Source organism: Carcharodon carcharias, chromosome 38, assembly GCF_017639515.1.
Source record: "Carcharodon carcharias isolate sCarCar2 chromosome 38, sCarCar2.pri, whole genome shotgun sequence".
NCBI classification, from domain to species: Eukaryota; Metazoa; Chordata; class Chondrichthyes; order Lamniformes; family Lamnidae; genus Carcharodon; species Carcharodon carcharias.
Window position 1 is genome coordinate 635,165 of NC_054504.1, and position 18,060 is coordinate 653,224.

An 18,060-nucleotide genomic window follows, 5' to 3' on the forward strand; every position below is an offset into this window, starting at 1 on the left:
ACAGTGCGGCTCTCCCTCAGCACCGACCCTCCCACAGTGCAGCGCTCCCTTGCTATGGGACCACAGGGAGTGTCAGGTTGGTTTCTGGGGTGCGCAAATGAGTCGCGCGGGGCCGGAGAGACTGCGTCCCCTGTCCCTGCACAGCAAGAACCCGGTGTCGTCGGCCACTCGCACAAACCCTCACCTTCCCTCCCTGTAACCTTCACCCCCTCGGTGCGGCATTACCCGCCCCACATTCACCACACAGGCTCCGCCGTCTGAAGCCTTTATTTCCTCCTGGAGGGTTAACAGTGAATCTCGGGTCAGCACTCACACGCGCAGGTTGGGGGCAGTGTCGTCGTCTTCAGCCCCTTGGCTTTGGCTCCCCTCCCCTCCCCTCCCCTCCCCTCCCGCTGAAGCTTTACCGTCCTGCAACAAAAGTCCTCTCTTCTTCCCCCAACCGAGCGCTTGGCGGCGCAGGTCACAGGGTCGCCTGCCAGGGTCACTCGGCCCCTGTCCGCGGGTCAGCCGCTCGGTCTCTGGCCACAGGATCCTCAGCTTCTTCAGGGTGTGCAGGAAGTACCGGGGGGGTCTGCAGGTGACAGTGAGCATCGGCTCCCCCTCCTCCTCCCTCCCCTCCTCCTCGCCAGTGGACCCCGGGATGCTCACCTCCCGGCCGTGGAGGTGGAGCGGCAGGTGCCGGGACTTGGGCTGGGTCAAGCCGAGACGCCTCAGCACGCCTTCCGGTAACTTCTGCAAAGGACACAGGGAGAAAGAAACGAGTCTCAGCCAAGGACTTTCCCCACCCCACCCGCCCCCCCCCCCCCGCCCCCGTCCCCCTGCCCACACCACACATCCCCCCGCGCCCCCCCCCCCCCACCTCCCTACAATCCGACTGGAGCCTACGCTCCCCTTCACGCTACCATGTCCTCTTTCCCTCTCCCCTTCCCTCCCTCTTTCCCTCTCCTCCTGCTCCCTCCCCTCCCTCTCCCCCGCCTTCTCTCTCGCCCTCTCCCCTCCCTCCCCCTCTCCCTCTCCCCTTCCCCCTCCCCTCCCCCCTCCCTCTCCCCTCCCTCCCCCTCTCCCTCTCCCTCTCCCCTTCCCCCTCCCCTCCCCTTCCCCCTCCCCTCCCCCCTCCCTCTCCCCTCCCTCCCCCTCTCCCTCTCCCCTTCCCCCTCCCCTCCCCCCTCCCCCCTCCCTCTCCCCTCCCTCCCCCCTCCCTCTCCCCTCCCTCCCCCTCTCCCTCTCCCCTCCCTCCCCCTCCCCCTCCCCTCCCCTTCCCCCTCCCCTCCCCTTCCCCCTCCCCTCCCTCCCCCTCTCCCCTCCCTCCCCCTCCCCCTCCCCTCCCCTTCCCCCTCCCCTCCCCTTCCCCCTCCCCTCCCTCCCCCTCTCCCTCTCCCCTCCCTCCCCCTCCCCCTCCCCTCCCTCCCCCTCTCCCCTCCCCCCTCCCTCTCCCCTTCCCCCTCCCCTCCCCTTCCCCCTCCCTCCCCCTCTCCCTCTCCCCTCCCCCTCTCCCCTTCCCCCGACCTCCCCCTCTCCCTCTCCCCTTCCCCCTCCCCTCCCCTTCCCCCTCCCTCCCCCTCTCCCTCTCCCCTTCCCCCTCCCCTCCCTCCCCCTCTCCCTCTCCCCTTCCCCCTCCCCTCCCCTTCCCCCTCCCTCCCCCTCTCCCTCTCCCCTTCCCCCTCCCTCCCCCTCTCCCTCTCCCCTTCCCCCTCCCTCTCCCCTCCCTCTCCCCTTCCCCCCTCCCTCCCCCTCTCCCTCTCCCCTTCCCCCCTCCCTCTCCCCTCCCCTCCCCCTCTCCCTCTCCCCTTCCCCCTCCCCTCCCCTTCCCCCTCCCTCCCCCTCTCCCTCTCCCCTTCCCCCTCCCTCCCCCTCTCCCTCTCCCCTTCCCCCTCCCTCCCCCTCTCCCTCTCCCCTTCCCCCTCCCTCCCCCTCTCCCTCTCCCCTTCCCCCTCCCCTCCCCTTCCCCCTCCCTCCCCCTCTCCCTCTCCCCTTCCCCCTCCCTCCCCCTCTCCCTCTCCCCTTCCCCCTCCCCTCCCCTTCCCCCTCCCTCTCCCCTCCCTCTCCCCTTCCCCCTCCCTCCCCCTCTCCCTCTCCCCTTCCCCCTCCCTCCCCCTCTCCCTCTCCCCTTCCCCCTCCCCTCCCCTTCCCCCTCCCTCTCCCCTCCCTCTCCCCTTCCCCCCTCCCTCTCCCCTCCCCCCCTCCCTCCCCCTCTCCCTCCCCCTCTCCCTCTCCCCTTCCCCCCTCCCTCTCCCCTTCCCCCCTCCCTCCCCCTCTCCCTCTCCCCTTCCCCCTCCCTCTCCCCTCCCCTCTCCCTCTCCCCTTCCCCCCTTCCCTCCCCCCTCCCCTCTCCCTCTCCCCTTCCCCCCTTCCCTCCCCCCTCTCTCTCTCTCCCCTTCCCCCCTCCCTCCCTCTCTTCCCACTTCTCCCTCTCCCCTCCCCCTTCCCTCCCTCTCTTTCCCCCCCCCTCCCTCCCTCTCCCCCTGCCCTCTCCCACTTCTCCCCCGTCCCCTCCCTGTACCTGAGGCTCGAGGCTGTTCCATTTTGAATACTTGTGGTCTCCGAGAATGGGGCAGCCCAGCCCCAGAGCAAGGTGCACCCGGGCTTGGTGCTTCATACCTGGGGGAGAGACAGAGAGAGAGAGAGAGTGTGAGTGGTGGGGTGGGGGGGGTGGGGGGGTGGCGGGATTGGAGGGGTACTCCGGTGGGAAGAGTGCAGGAGAGAAGTCATTGCAAGTGATTCCCTGGCTCCGATGAGACGGATAAGAATGGAGCTGGGGCAAAGAAGGACAAGGATTTGGGAGGTGACAACACATTCAAGGGAGTTTGCGGTGGAAAGGGTAGGTCGGAGATGGGGCTTCCAAGGATGTCCCACACTTGGTAACCAGCTGGCGGACCTCAGAGCGGGTGGCTGCCGCTCCAGGCCGAGCAGCCAACCAGCCTCAGGGCCTCGCCGCTCCTCACCTGTGATTGGCTGCAACTCCACCAAGGCGGTGCATCCGGAGCTTCCCAGCACGCGGTAGCGTGTCACAGCGCTGCTAGCAGCACGATTCTGACGCACCCTCAGCATGGTTCCCTCCACATCGCCAACACGATACAGAGGAGCCAGGGCCATCTGTGGGAGAGAGAGAGAGAGAGAGTGAGAGAGGAAGAAGCAGAGAGAGAGAGAGTGAGAGAGGAAGAAGCAGAGAGAGAGAGAGTGAGAGAGGAAGAAGCAGAGAGAGAGAGAGTGAGAGAGGAAGAAGCAGAGAGAGAGAGAGTGAGAGAGGAAGAAGCAGAGAGAGAGAGAGTGAGAGAGGAAGAAGCAGAGAGAGAGAGCTTTACTCTGAATCTAACCCCGTGCTGTACCTGTCCTGGGAGTGTTTGATGGGGACAGTGTAGAGGGAGATTTACTCTGTATCTAACCCCGTGCTGTACCTGTCCTGGGAGTGTTTGATGGGGACAGTGTAGAGGGAGATTTACTCTGTATCTAACCCCTTGCTGTACCTGTCCTGGGAGTGTTTGATGGGGACAGTGTAGAGGGAGATTTACTCTGTATCTAACCCCGTGCTGTACCTGTCCTGGGAGTGTTTGATGGGGACGGTGTAGAGGGAGATTTACTCAGTACCTAACCACGTGCTGTACCTGTCCTGGGAGTGTTTGATGGGGACGGTGTAGAGGGAGATTTACTCTGTATCTAACCCCGTGCTGTACCTGTCCTGGGAGTGTTTGATGGGGACAGTGTAGAGGGATCTTTACTCTGTATCTAACCCCGTGCTGTATCTGTCATGGGAGTGTTTGATGGGGACGGTGTAGAGGGAGATTTACTCTGTATCTAACCCCGTGCTGTACCTGTCCTGGGAGTGTTTGATGGGGACGGTGTAGAGGGAGATTTACTCTGTATCTAACCCCGTGCTGTACCTGTCCTGGGAGTGTTTGATGGGGACGGTGTAGAGGGAGATTTACTCTGTATCTAACCCCGTGCTGTACCTGTCCTGGGAGTGTTTGATGGGGACGGTGTAGAGGGAGATTTACTCTGTATCTAACCCCGTGCTGTACCTGTCCTGGGAGTGTTTGATGGGGACGGTGTAGAGGGAGCCTTACTCTGTATCTAACCCCGTGCTGTACCTGTCCTGGGAGTGTTTGATGGGGACAGTGTAGAGGGAGCTTTACTCTGTATCTATTCCCTGTGCTGTACCTGTCCTGGGAGTGTTTGACAGGGACTGTATATTGGAAAGTGAGCCACCAACCGACCTTGAAGTGCTTCCTTGGGCTGCTGACTTCCCTCTCGATGATGGGAATATCGATAACTCCTTCAGATGGGACTGGAATCCCAACAGTAATTACCCTGAGACAGCGAGAGAAATAAAGGTGGTTAACACAGTGATATCTCTCTCTCTCACACCCACACACTGAGACACAGGCCAGTTAACACAGTTATATCACACAGACACACACAAAGAAACCCCCATCTCTGTGTGTGTGTAACAGTTATATTAGATCTCCACACACAGACAGGGTGGGTGGGGGGGTTGTTTGTGTCTGTGTGTGTGATATAACTGTGGTAACCTCTTGTCTCTCAGTGTGTGTGTGTGTGTGTGTGTGTGTGTGTGTATGATATAATTATTAAACCCCCCCCACCCCCGTGTCTCAGTATGTGTGTAACAGTTATATCACACACACACACACACACACACACACACACTGAGAGACGGTGTTAACAGAGTTACGTCCCACACACGGACTGGGAGACAGGGAGCCAACAAAGTTATATCACACACCACACGCACACAGACTGAGAGACAGGGAGCTACCAGAGTTATATCTCACACACACACACACACTAAAGGATGGGTATTAACAAAGTTATATCACACACACAGACTGAGAGACAGGGAGCTAACAGAGTTATATCTCACACACACACACAGACTGAGAGACAGGGAGTTAACAGAGTTATATCTCACACACACACACAGACTGAGAGACAGGGAGCTAACAGAGTTATATCACACACACACACACACTGAGAGACAGGGAGCTAACAGAGTTACATCACACACACGGACTGAGAGACAGGGAGCTACCAGAGTTATATCACACACCACACACACACAGACTGAGAGCTGAGAGACAGGGAGCTAACAGAGTTATATCACACACGCACGCTGAGGGACGGGTGTTCACAGAGTTATGTCACACACACACACGCACACACGCAGGCTGAGAGACAGGGAGCTAACAGAGTTATATCACACAAACACACACACACACAGGCTGAGAGACAGGGAGCTAACAGAGTTATATCACACACCACACAGACTGAGGGACGAGTGTTAACAAAGTTATATCACGCACACGGACTGAGAGACAGGGAGCTAACAGAGTTATATCACACACAAGGACTGAGAGACCGGGAGCTAACAGAGTTATATCACACACACGGACTGAAAGACAGGGAGCTAACAGAGTTATATCACACACACACACACACACACTGAGGGACGGGTGTTAACAGAGTTATATCACACACACACACACTGAGGGACGGGTGTTAACAGAGTTATATCACACACACACACACACACACACACACACACACACACTGAGGGACGGGTGTTAACAGAGTTATATCACACACACACACTGAGGGACGGTTGTTAACAGAGTTATATCACACACACACACACACACACACACACACTGAGGGACGGGTGTTAACAGAGTTATATCACACACACACACACACACTGAGGGACAGGTGTTAACAGAGTTATATCACACACACACACACACTGAGGGACGAGTGTTAACAGAGTTATATCACACACACTAAGGGACGGGTGTTAACAGAGTTATATCACACACACACACACTGAGGGACGGGTGTTAATAGAGTTATATCACACACACACACACACACACTGAGGGACGGGTGTTAACAGAGTTATATCACACACAAACACACACACACACACTGAGGGACGGGTGTTAATAGAGTTATATCACACACACACACACACACACTGAGGGACGGGTGTTAACAGAGTTATATCACACACACACACACTGAGGGACGGGTGTTAACAGAGTTATATCACACACACACACACACTGAGGGACGGGTGCTAACAGAGTTATATCACACACACACACACACACACTGAGGGACGGGTGTTAACAGAGTTATATCACACACACACACACACTAAGGGACGGGTGTTAACAGAGTTATATCACACACACACACACTGAGGGACGGTTGTTAACAGAGTTATATCACACACACACACACACACACTGAGGGACGGGTGTTAACAGAGTTATATCACACACACACACACACTGAGGGACAGGTGTTAACAGAGTTATATCACACACACACACACTGAGGGACGGGTGTTAACAGAGTTATATCACACACACACACACGCACACAGAGGGACGGGTGTTAACAGAGCTTTATCACACACACACACACACACACACACACTGAGGGACGGGTGTTAACAGAGTTATATCACACACACACACACACACACTGAGGGACGGGTGTTAACAGAGTTATATCACACACACACACACTGAGGGACGGGTGTTAACAGAGTTATATCACACACACACACACTGAGGGACGGGTGCTAACAGAGTTATATCACACACACTGAGGGACGGGTGTTAATAGAGTTATATCACACACACACACACTGAGGGACGGGTGTTAACAGAGTTATATCACACACCACACAGACTGAGGGACGAGTGTTAACAGAGTTATATCACACACACACACACACACACACACTGAGGGACGGGTGTTAACAGAGTTATATCACACACACGGACTGAGAGACAGGGAGCTAACAGAGTTATATCACACACAAACACACACACACACACTGAGGGACGGGTGTTAATAGAGTTATATCACACACACACACACACACTGAGGGACGGGTGTTAACAGAGTTATATCACACACACACACACACTGAGGGACGGGTGCTAACAGAGTTATATCACACACACACTGAGGGACGGGTGTTAACAGAGTTATATCACACACACACACACACACACACTGAGGGATGGGTGCTAAGAGAGTTATATCACACACACACACACACACACTGAGGGACGGGTGTTAACAGAGTTATATCACACACACACACACAAAGGGACGGGTGTTAACAGAGTTATATCACACACACACACACTGAGGGACGGGTGCTAACAGAGTTATATCACACACACTGAGGGACGGGTGTTAATAGAGTTATATCACACACACGGACTGAGAGACAGGGAGCTAACAGAGTTATATCACACACAAACACACACACACATACTGAGGGACGGGTGTTAACAGAGTTATATCACACACACGGACTGAGAGACAGGGAGCTAACAGAGTTATATCACACACACACACACACTGAGGGACGGGTGTTAACAGAGTTATATCACACACACACACACACACACACTGAGGGATGGGTGCTAAGAGAGTTATATCACACACACACACACACACACACTGAGGGACGGGTGTTAACAGAGTTATATCACACACACACACACAAAGGGACGGGTGTTAACAGAGTTATATCACACACACACACACTGAGGGACGGGTGCTAACAGAGTTATATCACACACACTGAGGGACGGGTGTTAATAGAGTTATATCACACACACGGACTGAGAGACAGGGAGCTAACAGAGTTATATCACACACAAACACACACACACACACTGAGGGACGGGTGTTAACAGAGTTATATCACACACACGGACTGAGAGACAGGGAGCTAACAGAGTTATATCACACACAAACACACACACACACACTGAGGGACGGGTGTTAATAGAGTTAAATCACACACACACACACACACTGAGGGACGGGTGTTAACAGAGTTATATCACACACACACACACACTGAGGGACGGGTGCTAACAGAGTTATATAACACACACACACACACACACACACTGAGGGACGGTTGCTAACAGAGTTATATCACACACACTGAGGGACGGGTGTTAACAGAGTTATATCACACACACACACACACACACACACACAGAGGGACGGGTGTTAACAGAGTTATATCACACACACACTGAGGGACGGGTGTTAACAGTTATATCACACACACACACACACACTGAGGGACGGGTGTTAACAGAGTTATATCACACACACACACACTGAGGGACGGGTGTTAACAGAGTTATATCACACACACACACACTGAGGGACGGGTGTTAACAGGATTATATCACACACACACACACACACTGAGGGACGGGTGTTAACAGAGTTATATCACACACACACACACACACTGAGGGACGGGTGTTAACAGAGTTATATCACGCACACACACACTGAGGGACGGGTGCTAACAGAGTTATATCACACAAACACTGAGGGACGGGTGTTAACAGAGTTATATCACACACACACACACACACACTGAGGGACGGGTGCTAACAGAGTTATATCACACACACACTGAGGGACGGATGTTAACAGAGTTATATCACACACACACACACTGAGGGACGGGTGTTAACCGAGTTATATCACACACACACACACACACACTGAGGGACGGGTGCTAACAGAGTTATATCACACACACACTGAGGGACGGATGTTAACAGAGTTATATCACACACACACACACTGAGGGACGGGTGTTAACCGAGTTATATCACACACACACACACTGAGGGACGGGTGTTAACAGAGTTATATCATACACACACTGAGGGACGGGTGTTAACAGAGTTATATCACACACACACTGAGGGACGGGTGTTAACAGAGTTATATCACACAAACACACACACACTGAGGGACGGGTGTTAACAGAGTTATATCACACACACACACACACACACTGAGGGACGGGTGTTAACAGAGTTATATCACACACACACACACTGAGGGACGGGTGTTAACAGAGTTATATCACACACACACACACACTGAGGGACGGGTGTTAACAGAGTTATATCACACACACACACTGAGGGACGGGTGTTAACAGAGTTATATCACACACCACACAGACTGAGGGACGAGTGTTAACAGAGTTATATCACACACACACACACACACACTGAGGGACGGGTGTTAACAGAGTTATATCACACAAACGGACTGAGAGACAGGGAGCTAACAGAGTTATATCACACACAAACACACACACACACACTGAGGGACGGGTGTTAATAGAGTTATATCACACACACACACACTGAGGGACGGTTGTTAACAGAGTTATATCACACACACACACACACACACACTGAGGGACGGGTGCTAACAGAGTTATATCACACACACTGAGGGACGGGTGTTAATAGAGTTATATCACACACACACACACTGAGGGACGGGTGTTAACAGAATTATATCACACACCACACAGACTGAGGGACGAGTGTTAACAGAGTTATATCACACACACACACACACACTGAGGGACGGGTGTTAACAGAGTTATATCACACACCACACAGACTGAGGGACGAGTGTTAACAGAGTTATATCACACACACACACACACACACACACTGAGGGACGGGTGTTAACAGAGTTATATCACACACACGGACTGAGAGACAGGGAGCTAACAGAGTTATATCACACACAAACACACACACACACACTGAGGGACGGGTGTTAATAGAGTTAAATCACACACACACACACACACTGAGGGACGGGTGTTAACAGAGTTATATCACACACACACACACACTGAGGGACGGGTGCTAACAGAGTTATATAACACACACACACACACACACACTGAGGGACGGTTGCTAACAGAGTTATATCACACACACTGAGGGACGGGTGTTAACAGAGTTATATCACACACACACACACACACACACACACAGAGGGACGGGTGTTAACAGAGTTATATCACACACACACTGAGGGACGGGTGTTAACAGTTATATCACACACACACACACACACTGAGGGACGGGTGTTAACAGAGTTATATCACATACACACACACACACACACTGAGGGACGGGTGTTAACAGAGTTATATCACACACACACACACTGAGGGACGGGTGTTAACAGAGTTATATCACACACACACACACTGAGGGACGGGTGTTAACAGGATTATATCACACACACACACACACACTGAGGGACGGGTGTTAACAGAGTTCTATCACACACACACACACACTGAGGGACGGGTGTTAACAGAGTTATATCACGCACACACACACTGAGGGACGGGTGCTAACAGAGTTATATCACACAAACACTGAGGGACGGGTGTTAACAGAGTTATATCACACTCACACACACTGAGGGACGGGTGTTAACAGAGTTATATCACACACACACACACACACACACACACTGAGGGACGGGTGCTAACAGAGTTATATCACACACACACTGAGGGACGGATGTTAACAGAGTTATATCACACACACACACACTGAGGGACGGGTGTTAACCGAGTTATATCACACACACACACACTGAGGGACGGGTGTTAACAGAGTTATATCATACACACACTGAGGGACGGGTGTTAACAGAGTTATATCACACACACACTGAGGGACGGGTGTTAACAGAGTTATATCACACACACACACACACACTGAGGGACGGGTGTTAACAGAGTTATATCACACACACACACACACACACACTGAGGGACGGGTGTTAACAGAGTTATATCACACACACACACACACTGAGGGACGGGTGTTAACAGAGTTATATCACACACACACACACACTGAGGGACGGGTGTTAACAGAGTTATATCACACACACACACTGAGGGACGGGTGTTAACAGAGTTATATCACACACCACACAGACTGAGGGACGAGTGTTAACAGAGTTATATCACACACACACACACACACACTGAGGGACGGGTGTTAACAGAGTTATATCACACAAACGGACTGAGAGACAGGGAGCTAACAGAGTTATATCACACACACACACACACACACACACACACACACACACACAGAGGGACGGGTGTTAACAGAGTTATATCACACAAACACACACACACTGAGGGACGGTTGTTAACAGAGTTATATCACACACACACACACACACTGAGGGACGGGTGTTAACAGAGTTATATCACACACACACACACACTAAGGGACGGGTGTTAACAGAGTTATATCACACACACACACACTGAGGGACGGTTGTTAACAGAGTTATATCACACACACACACACACACACACACTGAGGGACGGGTGTTAACAGAGTTATATCACACACACACACACACACACACAGAGGGACGGGTGTTAACAGAGCTTTATCACACACACACACACACACACACACTGAGGGACGGGTGTTAACAGAGTTATATCACACACACACACACTGAGGGACGGGTGTTAACAGAGTTATATCACACACACACACACACACACTGAGGGACGGGTGTTAACAGAGTTATATCACACACACACACACACTGAGGGACGGGTGTTAACAGAGTTATATCACACACACACACACACTGAGGGACGGGTGCTAACAGAGTTATATCACACACACTGAGGGACGGGTGTTAATAGAGTTATATCACACACACACACACTGAGGGACGGGTGTTAACAGAGTTATATCACACACCACACAGACTGAGGGACGAGTGTTAACAGAGTTATATCACACACACACACACACACACTGAGGGACGGGTGTTAACAGAGTTATATCACACACCACACAGACTGAGGGACGAGTGTTAACAGATTTATATCACACACACACACACACACACACACACTGAGGGACGGGTGTTAACAGAGTTATATCATACACACACTGAGGGACGGGTGTTAACAGAGTTATATCACACACACACTGAGGGACGGGTGTTAACAGAGTTATATCACACAAACACACACACACTGAGGGACGGGGTTAACAGAGTTATATCACACACACACACACACTGAGGGACGGGTGTTAACAGAGTTATATCACACACACACACACTGAGGGACGGGTGTTAACCGAGTTATATCACACACAAACACACACACACTGAGGGACGGGTGTTAACAGAGTTATATCACACACACACACACTGAGGGACGGGTGTTAACAGAGTTATATCACACACACACACACTGAGGGACGGGTGCTAACAGAGTTATATCACACACACTGAGGGACGGGTGTTAATAGAGTTATATCACACACACACACACTGAGGGACGGGTGTTAACAGAGTTATATCACACACCACACAGACTGAGGGACGGGTGTTAACAGAGTTATATCACACACACACACACACACTGAGGGACGGGTGTTAACAGAGTTATATCACACACACACACTGAGGGACGGGTGTTAACAGAGTTATATCACACACCACACAGACTGAGGGACGAGTGTTAACAGAGTTATATCACACACACACACTGAGGGACGGGTGTTAACAGAGTTATATCACACACCACACAGACTGAGGGACGAGTGTTAACAGAGTTATATCACACACACACACACACACACTGAGGGACGGGTGTTAACAGAGTTATATCACACAAACGGACTGAGAGACAGGGAGCTAACAGAGTTATATCACACACACACACACACACACACACACACACACACAGAGGGACGGGTGTTAATAGAGTTATATCACACAAACACACACACACTGAGGGACGGTTGTTAACAGAGTTATATCACACACACACACACACACTGAGGGACGGGTGTTAACAGAGTTATATCACACACACACACACACTAAGGGACGGGTGTTAACAGAGTTATATCACACACACACACACTGAGGGACGGTTGTTAACAGAGTTATATCACACACACACACACACACACACACTGAGGGACGGGTGTTAACAGAGTTATATCACACACACACACACACACAGAGGGACGGGTGTTAACAGAGCTTTATCACACACACACACACACACACACACACTGAGGGACGGGTGTTAACAGAGTTATATCACACACACACACACACTGAGGGACGGGTGTTAACAGAGTTATATCACACACACACACACACACTGAGGGACGGGTGTTAACAGAGTTATATCACACACACACACACTGAGGGACGGGTGTTAACAGAGTTATATCACACACACACACACACTGAGGGACGGGTGCTAACAGAGTTATATCACACACACTGAGGGACGGGTGTTAATAGAGTTATATCACACACACACACACTGAGGGACGGGTGTTAACAGAGTTATATCACACACCACACAGACTGAGGGACGAGTGTTAACAGAGTTATATCACACACACACACACACACTGAGGGACGGGTGTTAACAGAGTTATATCACACACCACACAGACTGAGGGACGAGTGTTAACAGATTTATATCACACACACACACACACACACACACTGAGGGACGGGTGTTAACAGAGTTATATCATACACACACTGAGGGACAGGTGTTAACAGAGTTATATCACACACACACTGAGGGACGGGTGTTAACAGAGTTATATCACACAAACACACACACACTGAGGGACGGGGTTAACAGAGTTATATCACACACACACACACACACACACACTGAGGGACGGGTGTTAACAGAGTTATATCACACACACACACACTGAGGGACGGGTGTTAACAGAGTTATATCACACACAAACACACACACACTGAGGGACGGGTGTTAACAGAGTTATATCACACACACACACACTGAGGGACGGGTGTTAACAGAGTTATATCACACACACACACACTGAGGGACGGGTGCTAACAGAGTTATATCACACACACTGAGGGACGGGTGTTAATAGAGTTATATCACACACACACACACTGAGGGACGGGTGTTAACAGAGTTATATCACGCACCACACAGACTGAGGGACGAGTGTTAACAGAGTTATATCACACACACACACACACACACACACACTGAGGGACGGGTGTTAACAGAGTTATATCATACACACGGACTGAGAGACAGGGAGCTAACAGAGTTATATCACACACAAACACACACACACACACTGAGGGACGGGTGTTAATAGAGTTATATCACACACACACACACACACTGAGGGACGGGTGTTAACAGAGTTATATCACACACACACACACTGAGGGACGGGTGTTAACAGAGTTATATCACACACACACACACACACTGAGGGACGGGTGCTAACAGAGTTATATCACACACACACACACACACTGAGGGACGGCTGTTAACAGAGTTATATCACACACACACACACACACTGAGGGATGGGTGCTAACAGAGTTATATCACACACACACACACACTGAGGGACGGGTGTTAACAGAGTTATATCACACACACACACACTGAGGGATGGGTGTTAACAGAGTTATATCACACACACACACACTGAGGGACGGGTGCTAACAGAGTTATATCACACACACTGAGGGACGGGTGTTAATAGAGTTATATCACACACACACACACTGAGGGACGGGTGTTAACAGAGTTATATCACACACCACACAGACTGAGGGACGAGTGTTAACAGAGTTATATCACACACACACACACACACTGAGGGACGGGTGTTAACAGAGTTATATCACACACCACACAGACTGAGGGACGAGTGTTAACAGAGTTATATCACACACACGGACTGAGAGACAGGGAGCTAACAGAGTTATATCACACACAAACACACACACACACACTGAGGGACGGGTGTTCATAGAGTTATATCACACACACACACACACTGAGGGACGGGTGTTAACAGAGTTATATCACACACACACACACACACACACACACTGAGGGATGGGTGCTAACAGAGTTATATCACACACACACAGACACACTGAGGGACGGGTGTTAACAGAGTTATATCACACACACACACACAAAGGGACGGGTGTTAACAGAGTTATATCACACACACACACACTGAGGGACGGGTGCTAACAGAGTTATATCACACACACTGAGGGACGGGTGTTAATAGAGTTATATCACACACACACACACTGAGGGACGGGTGTTAACAGAGTTATATCACACACCACACAGACTGAGGGACGAGTGTTAACAGAGTTATATCACACACACACACACACACTGAGGGACGGTTGTTAACAGAGTTATATCACACACACACACACACACTGAGGGACGGGTATTAACAGAGTTATATCACACACCACACAGACTGAGGGACGAGTGTTAACAGAGTTATATCACACACACGGACTGAGAGACAGGGAGCTAACAGAGTTATATCACACACAAACACACACACACACACTGAGGGACGGGTGTTCATAGAGTTATATCACACACACACACACACTGAGGGACGGGTGTTAACAGAGTTATATCACACACACACACACACACACACTGAGGGATGGGTGCTAACAGAGTTATATCACACACACACACACACACTGAGGGACGGGTGTTAACAGAGTTATATCACACACACACACACAAAGGGACGGGTGTTAACAGAGTTATATCACACACACACACACTGAGGGACGGGTGCTAACAGAGTTATATCACACACACTGAGGGACGGGTGTTAATAGAGTTATATCACACACACACACACTGAGGGACGGGTGTTAACAGAGTTATATCACACACCACACAGACTGAGGGACGAGTGTTAACAGAGTTATATCACACACACACACACACACACTGAGGGACGGGTGTTAACAGAGTTATATCACACACCACACAGACTGAGGGACGAGTGTTAACAGAGTTATATCACACACACACACACACACACTGAGGGACGGGTGTTAACAGAGTTATATCACACACACGGACTGAGAGACAGGGAGCTAACAGAGTTATATCACACACAAACACACACACACACACTGAGGGACGGGTGTTAATAGAGTTAAATCACACACACACACACACACACACTGAGGGACGGGTGTTAACAGAGTTATATCACACACACACACACACACTGAGGGACGGGTGCTAACAGAGTTATATAACACACACACACACACACACACTGAGGGACGGTTGCTAACAGAGTTATATCACACACACTGAGGGACGGGTGTTAACAGAGTTATATCACACACACACACACACACACACACACAGAGGGACGGGTGTTAACAGAGTTATATCACACACACACTGAGGGACGGGTGTTAACAGTTATATCACACACACACACACACACTGAGGGACGGGTGTTAACAGAGTTATATCACACACACACACACTGAGGGACGGGTGTTAACAGAGTTATATCACACACACACACACTGAGGGACGGGTGTTAACAGAGTTATATCACACACACACTGAGGGACGGGTGTTAACAGGATTATATCACACACACACACACACACACTGAGGGACGGGTGTTAACAGAGTTATATCACACACACACACACTGAGGGACGGGTGTTAACAGAGTTATATCACGCACACACACACTGAGGGACGGGTGCTAACAGAGTTATATCACACACACACTGAGGGACGGGTGTTAACAGAGTTATATCACACTCACACACACTGAGGGACGGGTGTTAAGAGTTATATCACACACACACACACACACACACTGAGGGACGGGTGCTAACAGAGTTATATCACACACACACTGAGGGACGGGTGTTAACAGAGTTATATCACACACACACACACTGAGGGACGGGTGTTAACCGAGTTATATCACACACACACACACTGAGGGACGGGTGTTAACAGAGTTATATCATACACACACTGAGGGACGGGTGTTAACAGAGTTATATCACACACACACTGAGGGACGGGTGTTAACAGAGTTATATCACACAAACACACACACACTGAGGGACGGGTGTTAACAGAGTTATATCACACACACACACACACACACACTGAGGGACGGGTGTTAACAGAGTTATATCACACACACACACACTGAGGGACGGGTGTTAACAGAGTTATATCACACACACACACACACTGAGGGACGGGTGTTAACAGAGTTATATCACACACACACACACTGAGGGACGGGTGTTAACAGAGTTATATCACACACCACACAGACTGAGGGACGAGTGTTAACAGAGTTATATCACACACACACACACACACACACACACACACACTGAGGGACGGGTGTTAACAGAGTTATATCACACACACGGACTGAGAGACAGGGAGCTAACAGAGTTATATCACACACACACACACACACACACACACACAGAGGGACGGGTGTTAACAGAGTTATATCACACACACACACACACTGAGGGACGGTTGTTAACAGAGTTATATCACACACACACACACACACTGAGGGACGGGTGTTAACAGAGTTATATCACACACACACACACACACTGAGGGACGGGTGTTAACAGAGTTATATCACACACACACACACTGAGGGACGGGTGTTAACAGAGTTATATCACACACACACACACACACTGAGGGACGGGTGTTAACAGAGTTATATCACACACACACACACTGAGGGACGGGTGTTAACAGAGTTATATCACACACACACACACTGAGGGACGGGTGTTAACCGAGTTATATCACACACACACACACTGAGGGACGGGTGTTAACAGAGTTATATCATACACACACTGAGGGACGGGTGTTAACAGAGTTATATCACACACACACTGAGGGACGGGTGTTAACAGAGTTATATCACACAAACACACACACACTGAGGGACGGGTGTTAACAGAGTTATATCACACACACACACACACACACACTGAGGGACGGGTGTTAACAGAGTTATATCACACACACACACACTGAGGGACGGGTGTTAACAGAGTTATATCACACACACACACACACTGAGGGACGGGTGTTAACAGAGTTATATCACACACACACACACTGAGGGACGGGTGTTAACAGAGTTATATCACACACCACACAGACTGAGGGACGAGTGTTAACAGAGTTATATCACACACACACTCACACACACACACACACTGAGGGACGGGTGTTAACAGAGTTATATCACACAC

At 50.5% G+C, this 18,060-nt stretch overlaps 1 protein-coding gene across 2 annotated transcripts in view; it reads right to left on the reverse strand.

The window, feature by feature from the left end:
• Positions 1 to 288: 288 nt before the first annotated feature.
• LOC121273077 (mitochondrial RNA pseudouridine synthase RPUSD4-like) overlaps positions 289 to 18,060 on the reverse strand; it is a 65,773-nt gene continuing 48,001 nt past the window's right edge. The window contains exons 4-7 of one of the 2 annotated variants that reach the window (XM_041180037.1): positions 4,212 to 4,305; positions 2,943 to 3,093; positions 2,501 to 2,598; positions 289 to 732 (exon numbers count right to left, since the gene is read on the reverse strand). In XM_041180037.1, coding sequence (XP_041035971.1) covers positions 310 to 732; positions 2,501 to 2,598; positions 2,943 to 3,093; positions 4,212 to 4,305 — 766 coding nt within the window. In that variant the 3' untranslated portion in view covers positions 289 to 309. The remainder of the gene's footprint in view (positions 733 to 2,500; positions 2,599 to 2,942; positions 3,094 to 4,211; positions 4,306 to 18,060) is intronic. The other variant, XM_041180036.1, reaches the window with a different exon arrangement.